This window comes from Gopherus evgoodei, chromosome 2 (genome assembly GCF_007399415.2).
Source record: "Gopherus evgoodei ecotype Sinaloan lineage chromosome 2, rGopEvg1_v1.p, whole genome shotgun sequence".
Classification (NCBI taxonomy): domain Eukaryota; kingdom Metazoa; phylum Chordata; order Testudines; family Testudinidae; genus Gopherus; species Gopherus evgoodei.
This window is the reverse complement of record NC_044323.1, coordinates 297,604,800-297,625,848: the sequence shown is the minus strand read 5'-3', so window position 1 is coordinate 297,625,848 and position 21,049 is coordinate 297,604,800. Positions and strand designations below refer to the sequence as shown.

General features: G+C 53.7%; 1 protein-coding gene across 1 annotated transcript; it reads left to right on the top strand.

Moving 5' to 3' along the window:
* The first annotated feature begins 6,863 nt into the window (after nucleotides 1-6,863).
* Nucleotides 6,864-10,186, top strand: LOC115647236 (exosome complex component RRP41-like). The gene is made up of 3 exons (XM_030554085.1): nucleotides 6,864-7,064; nucleotides 8,549-8,755; nucleotides 9,382-10,186. Exons 1-3 carry the CDS (start codon nucleotides 6,894-6,896, stop codon nucleotides 9,739-9,741), a joined length of 738 nt encoding a protein of 245 aa, XP_030409945.1. The 5' UTR covers nucleotides 6,864-6,893; the 3' UTR covers nucleotides 9,742-10,186.
* Nucleotides 10,187-21,049: the final 10,863 nt, after the last annotated feature.

Below are 21,049 nucleotides of genomic sequence, written 5' to 3'. Positions count from 1 at the left end.
TTCCTGCAAGGCAGATTGCCCTCTCCCCAGAAGGAGAGAAAAACTGAGCAAGGGACTGGCTGAGAAGGGATCGGCCAGACCCCGTGCAACCGGGGAGGGCTTTTGCTTTGCCCAAGGCGGCAAGGGACTGAGCCAGTGGAGGAGAAGCAGGTACTTCGCCACACGTGGTGTCAGGGGTGGGATGCATTAGAGAGGGAGGCTCTGCGGCAAGCCATCACAGGGTAAGGTAAACTTCCCCCCCCCCCCAAAAAAAAAAATGGAGGACGTAGTGAAGCGTTGATGCAGGCCACCGCGGCTCAACAAGAGGCTACCAGAGTACAGGTGGCGGCCCAGCGAGAGTCTGTACGGGTCCAACAGGAGACAAACCAGCTGCTGATGAGCCAAGCGGCCCAAGATCAAGCCACCCTGAATGAAGTAGTGAACCAGCTGAAAGCCCTGACCACGATGACGCATGCGGCCCAGGGGACCCGGCTGCTACAGGCGAGCAACTATTTACAGAAGATGACAACAGACGACGATATGGAGGCATATCTCCTGGCATTTGAGAGGACGGCACTGCGGGAGGCCTGGCCCCAAGACCAGTGGGCAGGTCTCCTGGCTCCATTCCTGTGTGGGGAGGCCCAGAAAGCCTACTTTGACATGACCGCAGAAGCAGCTATGGATTACTCTTGGCTGAAGGTGGAAATCCTAGTGGAAGTACCGGGATGACAAAGCACCGAGGTCCCAGCTGTTTGACTTGATACACCTTGCTCGGAAGTGGCTCCGCTCCGAGACCCATGGGCCAGAGAAAGTGGTGGAAATCCTGGTATTGGACAGGTACATGAGGGGGTTGCCGCCGGACATACGGGGGTGGGTCCGCCAAAATGATCCCTCCTCTTATGACAAACTAGTTGCTCTCGTGGAGAGACACTTAGCAGCCCAGGAACTTTCTCGAACCACCAGGGAAGGAAGGCGCCAGAATCGGAGACCAGCCTCTGTGCCAAGGCCCCGGTTTGTCCTAGCTCTGGGCCGGAAAATGGAGGGGAGACAGGAGGCGGAAGAGCAGCTGGCTGTCCTAGGGAGACTGGAGGACTGGGGAGGGAAGACTCAGGGATAAATCCCAGCAGCCCGAAAAATAGGGGGCTGCCCCGGGTGGGGTAGTGATGTTATGCCTGTGGTGAACTAGAGCATATTGCTGCCCAGTGCCCTAATCTAGGAGAGCCTATGCAGTGTGAACTGGGAGATATAGGGGGACCATGCGAGCTAATAAGTCTAGTCAGGGTTGCGTTGGTCCCTCATAGATACACTCAGCCCGTTAAGATGAATGGCATAGAGACCATAGCCGTAATAGACTCGGGAAGCGCAGTCACACTGGTCTCAGGGAAGCTGGTCAGGCCAGGCCAACTATCTCAGGCCAAATGCTCGGGAATATCCTGTGTGCATGGGGATGTCAGCTATTACCCGACCATCCCCGTACGCATAGAAGTTCTCGGAAACCCCATTAAGTTAACGGTGGGAGTCGTTCCGAAACTCCCTTACCCTGTCCTTATCGGACGAGACTTCCCGGGGTTTGATGGCCTACTCCCCGGCGGCGAGGGAGAAGAGGAGGAGGACCCTGGGACCCAAGGAGTGGCCCAGATTGGGGACCCTTCCCCCGCCTTCCATGAGTTTAGCCAGGATGTGTTCTTCCCACCGGGGAAGTCCCGGAAGACTTGGAGGGAACGGAGGGCGGATAAAAGGAGGGGGACGAGGATCCTGACCCGGTACCTGAAGTCTACACTGGCAGGGGAAAGAAGGGACTCAGCTGACAGCGGGACTGGGTCGGCCAACTACAACCCAATTGTTGGACCTGGTTCCCCAGGGGCTGTCCCCGAGGGGGAGACGGAGGTAGACCCCCCCGAAATGGGGCAAATAGTGACTGCACATGGGAATTTTGGTCAGGATCAGGCCAATGATCCCATATACCACAACATTTTTAAGGAAGTAGTCGAGGTAAATGGGGTCCCAGTGGAGGGGAAAGCCAAGGGCCCTGGGCCCTATTACATGATTAAAAGAGATCTGCTATATAGAGTAGTCCGTGTCCAAGTGCAAGTCATAGAACAACTCTTGGTCCCCCGGAAGCATCAGAGAGCGGTAATGGATCTGACCCACAGTCATCTGTTTGGGGCCCATCTAGGGATAGATAAGACCCTTGATCGGATTCTACAGAGGTTTTTTTGGCCTGGTATTTATGCGGCCGTCCGGCGATATTGTTCCTCCTGCCCGGAATGCCAAATACATGGGCCCCGACCATACTTAAGGGCCCCCCTGGTACCTCTGCCAATTATTGAGGTTCCATTTGAGCGAATAGCTATGGACATAGTAGGGCCATTGGAGAAGTCAGCCCAGGGCCATCAGTACATCCTGGTAGTATTAGATTATGCCACCCAATATCCCGAGGCCATTCCCCTACAGAATACCATGTCCAAGACCATAGCCAAAGAATTAGTCCAGATCTTTTCCAGAGTAGGGATACCTAAGGAGATCCTGACAGACCAAGGGACCCCCTTTGTTTCTAAACTGATGAAAGATTTCTGTACCATGCTCCATATATGGACCCTTAGAACATCGGTCTACCATCCCCAGACCGATGGCCTCGTTGAACGTTTTAATAGGACATTGAAAAACATGTTACGGAAGGTGATTAGCTGTGACGGAAAAGACTGGGATGCCCTGCTGCCTTATGTACTGTTTTCCATATGGGAAGTTCCTCAGGCTTCCACTGGATTCTCTCCCTTCGAGCTGTTATATGGTCGACACCCCAGGGACATACTGGACTTGGCTAAAGAAGACTAGGAAGAACAGCCGAACCCGGGGAGAAACATTGTGGAACATGTGCTGCAGATGAAAGACCGAATAGCCCGAGTCACCCCCCTTGTGCGCGAACACATGGAGAAGGCCCAAGGGGCGCAACGGACGTCCTATAATCATCAAGCAAGGTCTCGGAAGTTCCAGATGGGGGACTGGGTGATGGTGCTCATACCCACAGTGGAGAGCAAGCTCCTGGCCAGATGGCATGGGCCATACGAGATAATAGAAGCTGTAGGAGAAGTCTACTATAAGGTCTGGCAGCCGGGTCGCCGGAAGCTGGAGCAGATCTACCATATAAATCTGCTGAAACCTTGGCAGGATAGAGAAGCTCCGGTAGTTGCGCTGGGGGCACCATCCCCTAAAGGCAATCAGCCCAACCTGGTGGGAATATCTCCGGAGCTGACTCCGGAACAACGATCAGAAGTGATCAGCCTGATTAAGCGCAACCAAGATGTGTTCTCGGAAAAGCCAGGCAGGACTACTGAGGTTCACCATCAGATCTTCACAGAGCCCGGAGTGAAGGTGAACATCAAGCCATACCGGATCCGGAGGCCAAGAGAGAGGAGATTAGGAAAGAGGTCAGGAAGATGCTGGCCTTAGGAGTCATTGAAGAATCTCATAGTCAATGGTCCAGTCCTGTGGTTTTAGTGCCCAAACCAGACGGCAGTATGAGGTTCTGCAACGACTTCCGCAAGCTGAACGAGGTGTCCCAATTTGACGCATACCCTATACCCAGGATAGATGAGCTGATTGACAGACTGGGAAAGGCGCGATTTATGTCTACCCTTGATCTTACCAAGGGCTATTGGCAGATCCCCCTGGCTAAGATCGACAAGGAGAAGACGGCCTTTGCAACTCCAGAAGGACTATATCAGTACATTGTTCTCCCCTTTGGGTTGCATGGGGCCCCCGCTACCTTCCAACAGCTAATGGACAAACTGTTACGATCCCATCGGGAGTACGCGGCTGCCTATCTTGATGACATCATCGTATATAGCCCCGACTGGGAGACGCATCTAGAGAAGGTAGAAGCAGTCCTAGACACCCTGCGAAGGGCAGGACTGACTGCAAATCCCTCCAAATGTTCGATCAGGTTAGCTGAGGCCAAGTACCTTGGGTATATAGTGGTGAGGGGCATGGTGAAGCCCCAACTCAACAAATTAGAAGCTATACAGAAGTGGCCCCGACCACTCCAGAAAGAACAGGTCAGAGCATTCCTGGGGCTAGTGGGGTACTATAGGCGGTTCATTCCCCACTTCGCCACCAGGGCATGCCCATTAACGGACCTGACCAGAGCTCGGGGCCCAGACATAGTAAAATGGTCTGCTGCGGCCAAAGCCGCTTTTGCAGATCTGCGGACAGCCCTCTGCACAGACCCCATACTAATAGCCCTAGTATGGGGGGAGGAGTTTATAATACAAACAGATGCCTTGGAAGTAGGGCTGGGGGTGGTGCTTTCACAAATGGTCGGAGATGACGAACACCCCGTCCTCTTCCTCAGTAGGAAGCTCCTACCTAGGGAACGGAAGTACGCCATAGTGAAGGAATGCCTGGCAGTAAAATGGGCCGCTGAAAGCCTCCGCTACTATCTACTGGGACGGAGGTTTACCCTGGTCACAGACCATGCCCCTTTGCAGTGGATGCACCAAAACAAGGACAAAAATGCGAGGGTGACAAGATGGTTTCTATCACTTCAACCCTTCCACTTCACAGTCCGACACAGGTCTGGAGCCCAACATGGTAATGCGGATGGCCTGTCGAGGGTACACTGTTTTCCGACCCAAGTAGTCCAACCCCGTAGCGTTGAGCGGGGCGGGGGGGGGAGGAAATATGTGGCAAACTCAGGACAATTAGCTACCAGGAGAGGGGTAGTAATTAGTCCCAGAGGGGTTAAAAGGCCTCTCCCTTTCCATTGAGGGGAGATAGCCATGGAGAAACAAGGCTCAGCTGGAACAGGGGTTACCAGGGAACTAATTAGCTTCAGCTGGCCCCAATTGCTGGGGACCTTTTTAAACCCTCCCTGGCAGGGAAACAGGGAGGAGGAGAGAAGTAGAGTAGCTGCCAGTGAGTAGGTGCAGCAGGACTCTGAAACTCTTCCTGCAAGGCAGATTGCCCTCTCCCCAGAGGGAGAGAAAAACTGAGCAAGGGACTGGCTGGGAAGGGATCGGCCAGACCCCATGCAACCGGGAAGGGCTTTTGCTTTGCCCAAGCCTGCGGCTCCAAGGTGGCAAGGGACTGAGCCAGCAGAGAAGCAGGTACTTTGCCACAGAAGCCTATGTGTGCCTCAGTTTCTCCCATGAGTGCCTCAGTTTCCCTGATGTGCTGTATTGTCACCTGAGGGTTTGCTTTCCAGGCAGATGAAGAGACCGCTGTTGGTGTCACCTGGCTGCCTGGACCTGGTCCCCATAACAATGGAAAAGACAACAGTAAATGCAATTGCCAGGACACTAGCCCCTAGCAACCAATGGCCCAGAGAAATATCAACTTCCCAACCTCTCCTTTGGGAAGCTAAACAAGAATCCCCCAGCTCAAGATCAAAGGACTGGGAAGGTGTGGATGGGTAAGTGTGGGTTATGGAGGCCATGTGGGCTCTTACCTGGAGTCTTACAAAGGAGGTCAGACAGACAGAGTTTGAACAATGGGGCTCACTACCACTTGGCTGGGCCAGGGCCGGCTTTAGCAAGTGCAGGGCCTGATTCAAACAGTTTCAACGGGGCCCCGGCAGGGATGACTAAAAAAAAAAAACATGTAAAAAAACACATGGGGCTTGTACTCACCGGGCAGTGCTCTGAGTCTTTGGTGACAGGTCCTTCACTCACTCTGGGTCTTCGGTGGCATTGAAGGACCTGCCGCCAAAGTGCTGCTGAAGACCTGGAGCGAGTGAAGTACCCACCACCAAAGTGCCACCAAAGACCCAGAGTGCTGCTGGGTGAGTAAAAATTAAAAAGGAGCCTCTAGCCAGGGAAGGGCTTCACAGCCACTTGCCCCACCCCCCTCCAGCGGTGCTGCCAGTGGGCCCGATTCGGGGGAATTGGCCTCAAGCCGGCCCCGGGCTAGCCAGAGCAGCTGATGCTTTAACCTCCAATCTGCTATCGCAGGGGTGCTCAGCACGGCACGTGTAACCCGGCGGTAAGCAGAGCTCTCCCGGGGCCCCTCAGCTCATCGCCCAGTTTTACAGCAGCCCCAGGGAACGCGCCGGCGAGGCCAGCAGAGCTCAGGGGTCGCGGGCTGGCGCGTTTCCCTGCTCCGCAGCCCCCGCCCGCAGAGCTCAGCGGGAGCCTCCCCCCGGGGAGCAGGAGACCTGGGGCCAGGGCCCGGCTGGGCGGGGTGAGCGGGGGCTGCACCCTGAGGCCGCGGGGCAGAGCGAGACCCCGCGGGGCTCCGGCCCCAGACACCGCCGGGGGGGGCTCCCCGGACACCGGCTGCAGGAACCGCCCTGCCCGCTCCGGACCCCCAGGCGGCTCAGCGGCAGCGCACGCGGGGACTAGACTAGCGCAGGGCATGCCGGGACATGCAGTCCCCGCGCAAGGCAGGCCGGGAGCGGGGGGTTAGTGGCCCTGGCGCGGTGCATGCCGGGACATGCAGTCCCCGCGCAAGGCAGGCCGGGAGCGGGGGGTTAGTGGCCCTGGCGCGGTGCATGCCGGGACATGCAGTCCCCGCGCAAGGCACGCCGGGAGCGGGGGGTTAGTGGCCCTGGCGCGGTGCATGCCGGGACATGCAGTCCCCGCGCAAGGCAGGCCGGGAGCGGGGGGGGTTAGCGGCCCTGGCGCGGTGCATGCTGGGATATGCAGTCCCCGCGCAAGGCAGGCCGGGAGCGGGGGGGGTTAGCGGCCCTGGCGCGGTGCATGCTGGGATATGCAGTCCCCGCGCAAGGCACGCCGGGAGTGGGGAGGGTTAGCGGCCCTGGCGCGGTGCACGCCGGGACATGCAGTCCCCGCGCAAGGCACGCCGGGAGCGGGGGGTTAGCGGCCCTGGCGCGGTGCATGCCGGGACATGCAGTCCCCGCGCAAGGCAGGCCGGGAGCGGGGGGTAGCGGCCCTGGCGCGGTGCATGCCGGGACAGCCATGGCGGGTTTGGAGCTGCTCTCGGACGAGGGGTACCGCGTGGACGGGCGCCGGGCCGGGGAGCTGCGCAAGGTGCGCGCGCGGATGGGGGTCTTCGCCAAGGCCGACGGCTCCGCCTACATCGAGCAGGGCAACACCAAGGCGCTGGCGGTGGTGTACGGGCCGCACGAGGTGAGGGCGGGAGTCCGGGCCCCTCCCCCCCGAGAACCCCGGAGTCCGGGTCTCTCCCCCCCCCGAGAACCCCGGAGTCCGGCCCCCCCGCCACTAGCCCCCGCTCCCCCGAGAACCCCGGAGTCCGGGTCTCTTCCTCCTCCTCCCCACCCCCGAGAACCCCGGAGTCCAGAGCCCCCGCCCCCCCGAGAACCCCGGAGTCCGGGTCTCTTCCTCCTCCTCCTCCCCACCCCCGAGAACCCCGGAGTCCGGGCCCCCCGCCCCCCCGAGAACCCCGGAGTCCGGGCCCCCCGCCCCCCCGAGAACCCCGGAGTCCGGGTCTCTCCCCCCCTGAGAACCCCGGAGTCCGGGCCCCCCGCCACGAGCCCCCGCCCCCCGAGAACCCCGGAGTCCGGGTCTCTTCCTCTCCTCCTCCTCCCCCCCCCCCGAGAACCCCGGAGTCCGGGCCCCCCGCCACGAGCCACCGCCCCCCCGAGAACCCCGGAGTCCGGGTCTCTTCCTCCTCCTCCCCCCCCCCCCGAGAACCCCGGAGTCCGGGTCTCTCTCTCTCCCCCCCCCCCGCCCTCCCGAGAATCCCAGGAGTCCGGGTCCCCCGCCACTAGCCCCCGCCCCCCCGAGAATCCAGGAGTCCGGGTCTCTCTCTCTTCCCCCCCCGCCCTCCCGAGAATCCCAGGAGTCCGGGTCTCTCTCTCTCCTCCCCCGCCCCCCCCCGAGAATCCAGGAGTCCGGGTCTCTCTCTCTCCTCCCCCGCCCCCCCCCCCGAGAATCCAGGAGTCTGGGTCTCTCTCTCCCCCCCCCGCCCTCCCAAGAATCCAGGAGTCCGGGTCCCCCGCCACTAGCCCCCGCCCCCCCGAGAACCCAGGAGTCCGGGTCTCTCCCCCTCCTCCCCCGATAACCTAGGAGTCTGGGTCTTCCCCCCTCCCCGAGAACCCAGGAGTCGGGGTCCCAGTCTTCTTAACCACTAGCTCCGGATCTCTCCTGGAGCTGGGGATAGAACCAGGAGTCCAGGGCTCCAGCCCTGCTCCACCCTCCATTACCTTCACTCCTGTTGTGGCCCTGCGCTGGGCAGCTTGGTCCTGTGTCAGATGGAGGAGCTGGGTGTGGGAGAAGGGAAGCTAGAGGGTAAAACACCAAACAAGCCCCCTTCCCTGGAGACGATCAGCCATGGCTGGGACCCATCAGGGTTTTGTCCCTAGCAAGTTCACTGTGATTGATCCTTAGGTTCTTGGTACTGGTGGGGGAGCCCTTCTCTCTCGTTCTGCTCCACAGACCTGTCCCTGGGGAAACGTGCCCTTGGTCCCCCTCCCGGTCCATAATGGGGAGCAGTCCATAACTCCTAGTATTACAAGCTCTGTATTACAGGACAAGTTAACCTGTCCCCGAAATCCCTGAGACTCCCCCAAACTGCAGGACCCTGCCCCCGCCCAGGGCACTGCAGCACCACATGGCTTGCTGGCCCAGCCCTGTTCCCCGTCTGTTGGCAGATGCGTGGCTCCCGCAGTAAGGCCCTGCACGACCGGGCGCTGGTGAACTGCCAGTACAGCATGGCCACCTTCAGCACAGGGGAGCGCAAGCGCCGGCCCCACGGTGACCGCAAGTCCAGTGAGCTGACGCTGCACCTCAAGCAGACCTTTGAGGCAGCAATCCTCACCCAGCTGTACCCCCGCTCCCAGATCGACATCTACGTGCAGGTAGGGGGTTTCTAGCCTGCCCCCCCCACCCCCCTCCAAGCCCTGGGGCCTTTACAGTTGACTTCAGCCTTGCCCTAGTTAACCCGGCACCACCTGGCTCCTCTCTCAACTCTGGCAGCTTCCTGGCTGTCTGGTGTGCCGACTTCAGGATGGTGTGTTCCACCCCAGTTGCCTATAATAGGAGCAGGTGGGAAGGGGGCTCAAACCTTGCCCATTGCTCCTTGGGCCGAGGGAGCATGTTGGGGAGCAGTATGATGTGATCAGGGGCACGAGGAACCCTCAGCTGAGCCATTGAGGCGGGGGCAGTGACCTCTGCGGGGAGCACTTGCCTGGCTGGGGTGCTGGCTCATGCATCAGTGTGGGGAGGGTTGTTTGTATGGGGTTCAGGCTGGGATCAGCCACCGTGCATTCTGCTTGCTGCTCCACTAGTGCCATCGTCTGCTCAGACAGCAGCACCAGGAGTGTGCCCAGGGCTTGTCCTGTGTCACAAGCAGGTGACTGATCGCCAAGGAGGCTTGTGGCCATGCACGGTCTGTCTCTGAGCTCGGTGGGGCCAGACACAGGGTCCCTTGAGTGGGTGGGTGCAGTCTGCTCTGCCCTCTGTGCTAAGCACTGTGCCTCCCCAGATCCTGCAGGCGGACGGTGGGAATTACTGTGCCTGCGTGAACGCAGCCACGCTGGCCACCATCGACGCAGGCATCCCCATGCGAGACTACGTGTGTGCCAGCTCAGCCGGCTTCATCGAGGACACACCGCTGGCCGACCTCAACTATGTGGAGGAGGCAGCTGGGGGCCCCCAGGTGGCCCTCGCCCTGCTGCCCAAGTCAGACCAGATTGCCCTGCTGGAGATGAACTCGCGGCTCCACGAGGACCACCTGGAGCAGGTCATCGAGGCTGCCAGCAAGGCCTGCAAGGACGTCTACGCCGTGCTGGATCAGGTGGTACGTGACCACGTGCACGAGGTCACCACGCTGCTGGGGGAGTGAGTGCACAGGCGTGTGTGCCTAGGACCAGCGCTGCATGGGGGCAGGGAGCACTGCCCTGGCTTCAGCAAGGGATCGGTTCCGCAGGCAGTGAGAATGCCAGCAATGTGCCCGTTCGTCCAGCAGCCTGGTTCTGGAATGCCCCAATATCAACATCTGTGTTGGGCCCAGGCTGAGCTCCTCTGCTTGGTGGTAACATCGCGTCGCTACGTTTGAACGTCTTGCCAGGGTCTCTTGTTGGGTGACAGACCCTGACTGTGGTACTCGTGTCTGTAGTCCTGGCTGCCTACGCCCGGGCTTTGGGCCCCCTCTCAATCTCCTAGAGGCCGCAGGGGGCTGGAGCGTGCATCCCAGTAGGCAGCTGTTCCATGGCTTGGGGCAGGAGCAGCTCGCTCTCCAGATCTCAGTGGCAGTTCCTTTTTATAAAAACCGCTCTAAGTAAAATGTTGCTGTGGTGTAAATTGTATTTTGTACTTGGAAGGGCAGCCTGCCCCCCGGCTGAGTGCAGGGCAAAGAGGAAACTGCTGCTGGGGATTGATGTCTTGCAGTTCCCAGGTGCTGGAGGAAGGACTGGCGCTCTGCGATATCAGTCTCCATTGTGCCAGGGTTCCTGCCTACGACCGTTCCCAGGAGTAACCCTGTGTAAGCTGGAGTCTGCTGTGACCCTCCCAGCCTAGGCATCCCCTGTACTCGCTGCAGGCTGTTCGTGGCATTGGTCTGACAGCTGTGCAGTCCCTAGGCAGGCTCAAACCCCAGTGCCAGGGACCCCCGCCTGCTGGCTCCCTGGGCTGCCGGGCTCCGTGCCAGTGAAGCTGCCAGTGCAGCAAGGTTTAGAAGAGAGGCTTCTGGCACAAGGGCAGTGGTCAGGTCTGGTCTGGGAAAGCCGTTCCCAGTAGCCCTTGCCCTGAGCTTTCCCGGCGCCCATCTGCCCACAGGAGCTCAAATGCTTTATAGCCTGATACATTCTGAGCCTCAGCCCTCTACTCCCCATTGCACCTACACTCACCGGGGGTACAGTCAATACACGGGCTGGGGTCTGAGCCCCGGGCAGAGCAGGTGGGGGAAGGCCCCAGGGCTTTTGAGAGTGTTGGGGTCTCGTGAAGAGCCAGGAGCTTCCTGCTTTAACTCTTTGGTTCCCAAGCATTACGGTTCTATGAGCACCATGTTGTTCTGTGGAATTTCCCTTGTTACAGAAACTCCCTGCAGCCTGGGAGTGCTCAGGGGTACGTACCGAGTGGCCCCACTGCAGAGCCTGTGCCCCTTCATCTTCTGGGCAGCTCGTGTTTGAGAAGATAGCGCTCGGCCTGCCGTATGGCCCACCTGTGTAAACACCACTCAGCTCCTGGGCACTAGACTAGAGCAAGGGCTCCCCAGGAAGGGGAAGGCCTCTGGTGCCAACGCACCTAACACCCTTGCAACTGGCACAAGGAGGGGGTTGTGCCTGCACCCTCCATGCTGACCCTTAAAGACACAGTCTGCCTCTGTGCTGCTGGCCGCAGGATGAGCAGGGTGTGCTGCGAGAGTCTAGTTTGTATTGGGGGGCGGGGGGCGCCATTAGTTTCTGCTTGAACTTTATGTGGTAAACTCAGGTCTGATGGGAGCAGGAAGCCTGTGGCGGCTGGAGAAGCGGGCGTGGTGCAAGGGGGAATATGGCAGCATGTGAAGAAGGGATTTTGTTTAACACCAGATTTAGTAAGCTCGGTTGGCCCAGTGTCCTGTCAGCAGAGGAGCGGCACTGGCTGTGGCAGAGGCGCAGTAAGGAACGGTTTCAAACAGTATTTTTGTTAACATGCATTTATCAGCCAGCCAGTGAACCAGCTGCAGGGAGGCGCTGTCCCCCCGGGGGGGCACAGTGGTTTAACAGCAGCGCCCGGGGAACGCCTGACCGGAGAGGAGCTGTGTGTGGCTCAAAAGCTGCTCTTCTGCCAGCAGCAGCAGGTCCGGTACAAGGCTCCCTGCCTTCTCTCCTTGTGAGACCTCTCAGCTGATGTAATGATGACCAGGCTCCTGGCCCACCAGCCACCTGGCTTGGGAGTGGTGGGGGAGTGAAGTCTACTGGTTACAGTTGGGGGGGGCAGCACTCCTGGGTTCTATCATTAGCTTGAGGAGGGCTGTGGGGCTGGGAGCAGGGACTCCTGGGCTGGGCTGGGCCGGATTAACCTTTTGTGGGCCCAGCGTCAAACATATTTGTGGGCCCCCATGGAGGCAAAGGAGCAGGGCGTGGGGAGGTCAGTCTCCGGAGAGAGGGGCCAGCCAGGAGCAATGGGGAAGAGCATGGTGGGGCCAGCCCCACCCCACCCAGTGCAAGGCACTATTTACAAACCAGCTGTTGCCAGACGCATAGTGACCTGCCCGGCCCTATGGTGCCAGCCTGCCCCTTCCCCTCAAGGGCAGGCCCATGTCATGCCACACAGCCCCCACTCCCTATGGCCAGCAGGCCCCTCACAGACCCTCCACCATAAATAAACAGCACCCTGCGTGCATGCACACACACACACACAACCGCACCACTACTGCCCAGTGCACTTCCCCACAGCCCATCACCCCCGCTGCCCAGCATCCCAACACAGCCCTCCCACTGGCCAGCAGTCCCACACACACCTCCAGAAACTTACACCCTGGCCACTCACCGGCCCTGCTGGAAGGTGATGGCATCTGCCAGGCTGAGCTGCAGCGTGGCTGGGGCCAGTCCGGGGCCAGTCCACTGCCAGGGTGGGGAGGAACATGGGAGGGGGGTGGCAGGTGTCAGGCAGCAGGGCTTGGGGGCTCAGCCCCAGGTAGAATAGACCTGGGTTGAGGCCAGCCCCAGCCCCTGGCAGCGTTGTGGGGAGGGTGTCAGCCCCAGCTCTTGGCAGTGGGGTGGGGAGCTGGGGCGAGGAAGGGGTCAGCCCCTGTCCTGGCAGTGGCATGCACAGCTTGGGGAGGGGGTGGGGTGGGGAGCTGTGGGGGAGGGTCAGCCCCAGTGGTGGATTTAGAGTTAGTGGGGCCCTGTGCTCAGCTTCATTTTTGGGGCCCCTGCTTGGGACCCAGCCAAGAAAAGAACATTCTCTCATCTCCCCCACACCTACTTTTCATTCTTTTTTTATTCATCCTCCTCCTGTAAGTAATAGCAAGGACATGAAAATAAAGTGAGGTGCCATGATTGTTTTTGTAGTCAAACTTATTTTTCCACAGACCACTTGAAAATCGTGGGGGGGAAGGAGCAGAAAAGAGCACTGGGCTGTGGTACAGCACGGGCATAGGCTGTAAGAGCGAAAAGAGAGAGATTGCTAGTCACAGGCCAGTGGGTGGGTTTGTGCAAATTAGGGGTGTACAGGGAAGGCGGCTGCAAGACTTGTCTGTCTTTAAACAGAATTGTGCGTTAAGGGTTCTTGCTTTGAATTCTTCCACTGGAGTCATTTGGGGAAGTGATCCTCACTTAGCGTTACCTAGTCATGGTGTCTATGGCATGTCTGGGAGCTCATCCCGGTGGGCAGGGATGTACGGGCATCACGGCATCTCTGTATCACTTCTCTGCCCATGGAATGCACTAAGAGTCTAAGTCAGTGGTTCCCAAACTTTAACAACCTGTGAATCCCTTTCGCTAAAATGTCACGTCTCGAGAACCCCCTCCTAAAAATGAATATTTCCAGGGATTTTCTCCTTTACCTGTGTATAAATGATGATAGCAATGATGTTGGAAATATAAAATTGGTTTTTATGACATTACACACTATTATTAATTATTTATCATTACAGTATATTTTTTTACATTATGAAAATGGCAACACTTTCCCAAGATCTCACTTTCGTAGCTTGTATCATTTTGAATAAGCCTGTTATAAGACAAGGCTCCTATGTTTCATCAAGGAGTATCAGATATGAAACAGCATTAAAGTATTTAAGAAGCCAACTCAAGAGTTCCTCCTACACAAGCATTCAGGGCTTAAGCAGTCCAGGCAAACAACGCACGTTACAACAAAGCTTAAACTTGTTCTTCATAATTTTAAAACAAGACTAGCTGCCTATTTCATTGTAAAAACAGCAAAAAATATCCACCTCCCTTTCTTATAAGGAGTCTTGATGTTTAAATCTCAGTGTGATAGAGATGTTACTTCGATCTGCTTAGTTCTTGGACGTCCAGGGGCTCTGGGCTGCTGGCCCCATGCTGCCCGGGGTCCCTAGGGACAGATCTGTCCGCCATTAGGGAATTTTTTCCTGAGAACCCCCTGTAGCAGGGTTTGCGAACCTCAGTTTGGGAACCACTGGTCTAAGTCTATATTGGTGTAGAGAAGAAGTACGTGGGTGGGGTGCATCCCTTGGTTTGTCAGGGAAGGAAGTGGGTTATTTTTCTGGTCAGTGTTCTCGGTTACTCAACCTGGTACTGGCAGTGTCCTGTGCTGTGTTCCGTGTAGATGTCTCTGGATCACCTGATAGTGTCAGACACAAGCTAGAAACTTACCTGTCTAGTGCGGCCAGAGAGCAGGAGCCCTGGGTGCTCGGGGCTGGCAGACAACAGAGCTCCTCCCGGTTGTGTGTTCCAGACTTGGATTTCACCAAGCAAGGATCAAGTGTGAACTCCTCAGGCACTAGAACCACCTTAACATGGAGTCACAGACAGCCCCCTTGGGCACCCTGACTCTATCTTGCCACCTAGGTGAGCCTGCCTTTGTGACAGATGGTCCCTTGCACCAAAAACCAGAACAATATTCCGGTTACTCAGACTGGTCACTCAGCCAGGTCAATTGCACCTCAGATCTCAAACCGAACACAACGATTGTGGCCAATTCTATAATAAAACTAGCTAAATCTTTACTAACTAGGAAAAGAAGAAACTTATTTACCAGGTTAAAGCACGTAAACATACACACAAAGGAGTTAGTCTGAGGTTTCAAAAAGTAGTGGAAGCTGCTGTAACACGCAAGCTCTGTATGTCCTTTAGGGTTAACTCTAGCCAAACAGCCAGGATCCCTTCTTATGCTTAGAAGGCATGCTGGCTCCCTGAAGTCCAAGCAGCATTGGGACAATGGTTTCTTCTTGACAGGGATTTTAATTCCATTCCCCCAGAGCTCAAGATGATGGGGGCAAGTGTCTCTGCCTCCTTCTGGGTGTGGGTGTGAGGGAAAGAAATCAACCAAGTCTCTTGTCCACGGATGATCCACAGTAGCTTATTTGATGTCTCAGGGCCTTCCCTTGTTGGAAAGGAGATGGCTTCTGTAACGAACTGAGAATGTTCTTAATGTTTTCTCTGAATACTGTGTTGGTGCCTCAGTGTCCCTTATGCAGTTTTTAATATCTAGGTGGTGAGATAAGGGTGTGTGATTTCTGCAGAGGAAGGGGCCAGTTCACTTAAATGCCTGGCACTCTGTCTCCTAGCAAACTGATGGCCTGGGCCCCTCCTCTGCAAAGGTGCCAGCTGAAGGTGTTGGAGACAAAGAGATCAGGTGACCTCCTGGTCCGGGGAAGGGGCTGAGCAGAGAGGAGGGGCTGGAGGGGGTGGTTAGTCTGGAGCTGGCTGGGGTCAAGGGTGGAGGGCAGACCTGGGGGTCTGTCTCACTGCCCCCCAGAATGGACCCAGCCGAGGGGTCCCAGTCACAGTACCTACAAACTCTGTTTTAGACCCTGTTCCTGTCATCGAATAAACCTCTGTGTTACTGGCTGGCTAGAGTCACGTCTGACTGCCAAGTGGGGGTGCAGGACCCTGTGGCTTCCCCAGGACCCCGCTGGGACAGGCTCACTGTGGGAAGTGCATGGAGGGGCATATGCTGAATGCTCCAAGGAGAGACCCAGGAGGTGAAGACGTATGAGCTTCTTGCCCTGAACAAGTCTGCTCCGAGGGAGAGGAGGCTCCCCAAAGTCCTGACTGGCTTTGTGGGGAGCAGTTCCAGAGCATCGCCCGGGGACTCCGTGACAGCTCCTCTCCTAGTAATGCTTCTCTCCTGACTTGGGGCAGCAAAGGGGTTTACAGTTTTAGTACCAACGCTTATACATCACCTTATAACATGGGCTACAGAAATTATAGGTGAGAATAATCCTGCAGCAATTCACAAGCTTTTCATAAAGTCTAAACACGAAACACATTTTTGTACATCTAATGCCTGTTTTAACAACACTAACAAATAGGTGAGCAAGACTGGTTTCCAGTCATGCATTTGTCACTTCTCAGTAAGGCCTAGGGGCCTTGGCATGTGCTGGCACCTGGTCCGCCAGTGTCAGAAGAGGATCTTCCCTCTTATCCCCAGGTGTCCCCCAGGGGGCCAGTGCTGTTCAACTTATTCAGAAATGATCTGGGAAAAGGGGTAAACAGTGAGGTGGCAAAATTTGCAGATGATACAAAACTACTTAAGATAGTTAAGTACAAAGCAGACTGTGAAGAACTACAAAGAGATCTCACAAAACTGGGTGACTGGGCAACAAAATGGCAGATGAAGTTTAATGCTGATAAATGCAAAGTGATGCACATTGGAAAACATAATCCCAACTCTACATAAAAAATGATGGGGTCTAAATTAGCTGTTACCACTCAAGAAACATCTTGGAGTCATTGTGGATAATTCTGTGAAAAGATCCAGTCAGTGTGCAGCAGAGTGTTGGGAATCGTTAGGAAAGGGATAGATAATAAGACAGAAAATATCATGTTGCCTCCATATAAATCCATGGTACGCCCACAGCTTGAATACTGTGTGCAGATGTGGTTGCTCCATCTAAAAAAAGATATATTGGAATTGGAAAGATTCAGAAAGGAGCAACAAAAATAATTAGGGGTATGGAACAGCTTCTGTATAAGAAGAGATTAATAAGGTTTGGACTTTTCAGCTTGGAAAAGAGATGACTAAGGGGGGATATGATAGAGGTCTATAAAATCATGACTGGTGTGGAGAAAGTAAATAAGGAAGTGTTATTTACGCCTCATAACACAAGACCTAGGGGTCACCAAATGAAATTAACAGGCAGCAGGTTTAAAAGAAGCAAAAGGCAGTATTACTTCACACAATGCACAGTCAACTTGTGGAACTCCTTGCCGGAGGATGTTGTGAAGGCCACGACTATAACAAGGTTCAAAAAGAACTAGATAAATTCATGGAGGATAGGTCCAGCAATGGCACTTAGCCAGTGGTATCCCTAGCTAACCCGTTTGCCAGAAACTGGGAATGGGGAACAGGGGATGGATCACTTGATGATTCCCTGTTCTGTTCACTCCCTCTGGGGCACCCGGCGTTGGCCACTGTCAGTAGACAGGATACTGGGCTAGATGGACTTTTGGCCTGACCCAGTCTGGCCATTCTTATCCCATAACGACTTAGTTTTCTTTAGAGCCTTTGGTGAGAGACCCTGTGTGGTGTTTATGTGCTTGTAATTATTAGAACTGGGAGCACTGGCTGTCCGGAGTCTGAAAGGACAGGAAACAGGAAGGAGGAGTTGAGGAGGCTGAGTGAGAGTTACAGAGTTTGCAGCAACAGCAGTTTGGTAAAGAGCGATTGTGGATACCCTTCACTACTGATTTCTTGCAAGCATACTGGGCTACACAACATGCCACAACACAAAATCACCCCCAGAGTTACTGCATGGGAAATAATAAACTAAACATTGTTGTACCAATTATATTAGACCAGTAAAAACCAGCAGGATCTTATTAAAGGGGATAAGACATTTGTCACATTTATTGTCAATACCATAATAAAATAAAAGATAACAGCAAACAATGTTGTTTGGCTACATATTCCTATGATTACTTCATATATATATATATATCTCCATTCACACAATCATTCATACAGGTTCTATATAGATATTATAGTTACCAGCCTAAAGTTGCTTGTGACAGAATACTGGCCAGGTACCCTGTACACAAGAGTGGAGCCGAGTCCGGGTCAGGTGCACCTGATGCTCCTGGAGGCTGGCAGCAGAACCATAGACTCAAAGTCCTCAGTCTTTAGAGTCCAGTTTTATAGGGATTTTTCCCTATGTTAATTCATGGGAGTTGTTTCATTCTGCTGTTGCTTGATCAATCAGCAGGTGGCTGGCTCCATTCTGTCAGATGTTTGTTAGGTGCTTGGGGTGGATTCCAGTTCGCCCTCCGGGGGTCATCTGGTTGATTTCACTTGACACCTTCTTCGGCCGACACTGAATTTTTCAGGCTGGTAACTCCCTAACCATTCATTCATCATTTAAACTAGGCACTCATTCACATACACTCTTTACCTTTTGGGGTGTTAAACTAGGCATTCATTCACATACACTTTTTATCTTTAGATAAAAATGAATTTACAGAGGTGGGGGTCTCTATTTGTAGTAATTATACAGTTTTGCCTGAGGCATAGGGTCAATTGACGGTTTGCGCTCTGAGTCAATTACCCAATTTAGCAGCTTACAGAGTCAATTGACAGCTCCTGCGCTGAGTCAATTGACCAATTTAGTACTGCAAAGTTTCACTTAGAGAACAGGCACTTAGAGTCTATTGACATTTAACAAGTTTTATACAAAGTATCTCTTTGGCTTCACACAGACACAGCTATTTCTAACAATAAATCATTCCAATTTTACTTCTAACATAAACCTTAAGTTCTAAAGTATTAGTTAACAATAAATCAATAAATCATTTCTCACATAAACCATGTTTAATATAAACCTTTAAATATCCCTACAACATTGCTGGATTGTTAAAGGCGACCTGATGCTCCAAACGACGATGATGTGAGAAGAACAGTTGAACAGAACCAAGCAAAGTATAAGGTTTTCACAGACAAGTGGCGGGCGTGCTAAGGAACCAAAGTTTGAGCGTGGTTCCTTCACTAGAACATGGAATCTTACACAAAGGGGACCATAAATTCACAGCTCCTCTTAAAATCATAGAGAAAAAGGAACCTTACACCTACCAACTTTCTGATGGGCGGGTCTGGAATGCTTCTTATCTTGCACCTGCCTGTACACCAAGAGGAGATTATGCCAACACCCAGTCTGCAATGGATGACTTCACAGTAGAACCAACACAACAAGACACTGCACTGGAATCGGGACCTGAGAGACGGCCTGTCAGACCCAGACGACCACCTGCCTGGACTAGAGACTGTTATGTAGTATCGACAGTGTTCTGAGGGTAATATTTTTGCCAATATTATGATGTCATTTCCTATTTCTTCCTGTTGTTAGAACAATGTTTATTTTAATTGGGAGAGTTTCTTAAGAGAGGAGGGAATATGGTGTTTAATGTGCTTGTACTTATTAGAACTGGGAGCACTGGCTGGTGGGAGTCTGAAAGGACAGGAAATAGGAATGAGGGGGGAGGAGCTGAAGAGGCTGAGTGAGAGTTACAGAGGATGCAGCAACGGCTTAATAAAGGTGTTTCCACTGCAAAAATAAAGTCCTGTTGAAGTTTGTTAGTACCTTGCCTGCTTGATACAACAGCCTGTCAAAGGCTTTCTGAAAATCCCAGTTCACTATATCGACTGAACCATCCTTATCCACATGGTTGTTCAGATCCTCAAAGAATTCTAGAAGATTGGTGAGGTAGGAGTTCCCTTTACAAAAGCTGTGTTCACCCTTTCCCAACATATCCTGTTTATCTGGGTGTCTGATCATTCTTTACTCTAGTTTCTACCAATTTGCCCATTACTGAAGTTAGACTCATTGGCCTGCAATTGCCAAGGTCGCCCCTGGAGCCCATTGTAAAAATTGGTGTTACATTAGCTACCTGCCAGTCATCTGCAACAGAGGCTCGCTTCGCTGGTAGCTTGCTTACTACGACTAGTAGTTCTGCAATTTCATACCTGAGTTCCCTCAGAACACGTGGTTGAATGCCATCTGGTCCCGGGGACTTATTCCTGTTTAACTGAACAATTTGTTCTAAAACCTCTTCTACTGGGATGGTACTTCAGATTTATCACCCTGTGACGTTGTGGTTCTGGCGGGACCCAACTGAGAGTGCCAATTCAGGACCAATTGCTCAAACAGGGCAGTCACAGCCCAGGCTGGGTTTTTTTCACCTCTAGGCAAACCAAACCAGCCAAACAAAAAGGACTTTGGTCTCACCCCACTGGCTAACCACAAGTCACACAAGCAATTTCCTTAGACACTCCAGTCTCCCAGTATCACCACCAGTGCCACTCGTCCTGGGGATGAATGGTTATGAAAACCAACACCCCAGTAAAAGAACGGTTATCTCGATCCCAAAGAATCAAGCCCCAGACCCAGGTCAATATACACATCAGATCTTACCCACAAATCACACGGTTGCCAATCCTTTAGAATCTAAAATCTAAAAGTTTATTCATAAAGGGAAAAAGATAGAGATGAGAGCTAGAATTGGTTAAATGGAGTCAATTCCATACAGTAATGGCAAAGTTCTTAGTTCAGGCTTGTAGCCGTGATGGAGTAAACTGCAGGTGCAAATCAAGTCTCTGGAGAACATCCCCCACTGGGATGGGTCCTCAGTCTCTTGTGTAGAGCTTCAGCTTGTAGCAAAATCCCTCCAGAGGTAAGAAGCAGGATTGAAGACAAAATGGAGATGAGGCCTCTGCCTTATATAGGCTTTTCCAAGTGTAAGAACACTCCTTTGTTCCTGCTGTGGAAAGTTACAGCAAAATGGAGTTTGCAGTCACATGGGCCAGTTTCTGCACACCCTGCTGAGTCACAGGGCGTAACTGCCTTCTCTCGATGGGACTATTGTGTAGGTGATGGTCCTTAATGGGCCATCAAGCAGGCTAAACAGAGCTGACATCAACTTGTCTGGGAACTTTCCCAGTAACACAACACAAGTTTGAAATACAGACAGCATACAGCCAATATTCATAACTTCAACTACAAAATGATACAGACATACAGACAGCATAATCATAACCAGCAACCCATAACCTGGTCTTAAGACACCTTATATGACCCTCTTTACATAAGATTTGGTGCCACTACAGGACCTTGGTTGCAACCCATGTTCTATATGGGCCCAGCTTATATCAATAATGTCACACCCCCAACGCAAAACTGATGCAGGAAGGGATGACACAGACATCGCTGACTGCATCCCAAAAGCTCCCCATCCCTGGGTCTGTCTCACTACAGCTAGTGTTGGGCTAGAGGCCGTACCAGTGTATAACAGAAATGGTTTATCAAAGCCATGTTCAATAACATGATTGAATTTCTTTACAAACTTAAGGCCAAATTTGGTTAGAACAATAGTGGATTGGATCTGCACTTGCAGCAGGATTCCTGTATGTCTATATGATCTTCCCAAGAGCTAAGAAAACTAGCTATTTTATCTTTACAAGCTCTGGCAATGTTTGGAACCAAATTAACATTAAACCAATGTAGATATTAATGTTGTTCATAGTCCAGGAAT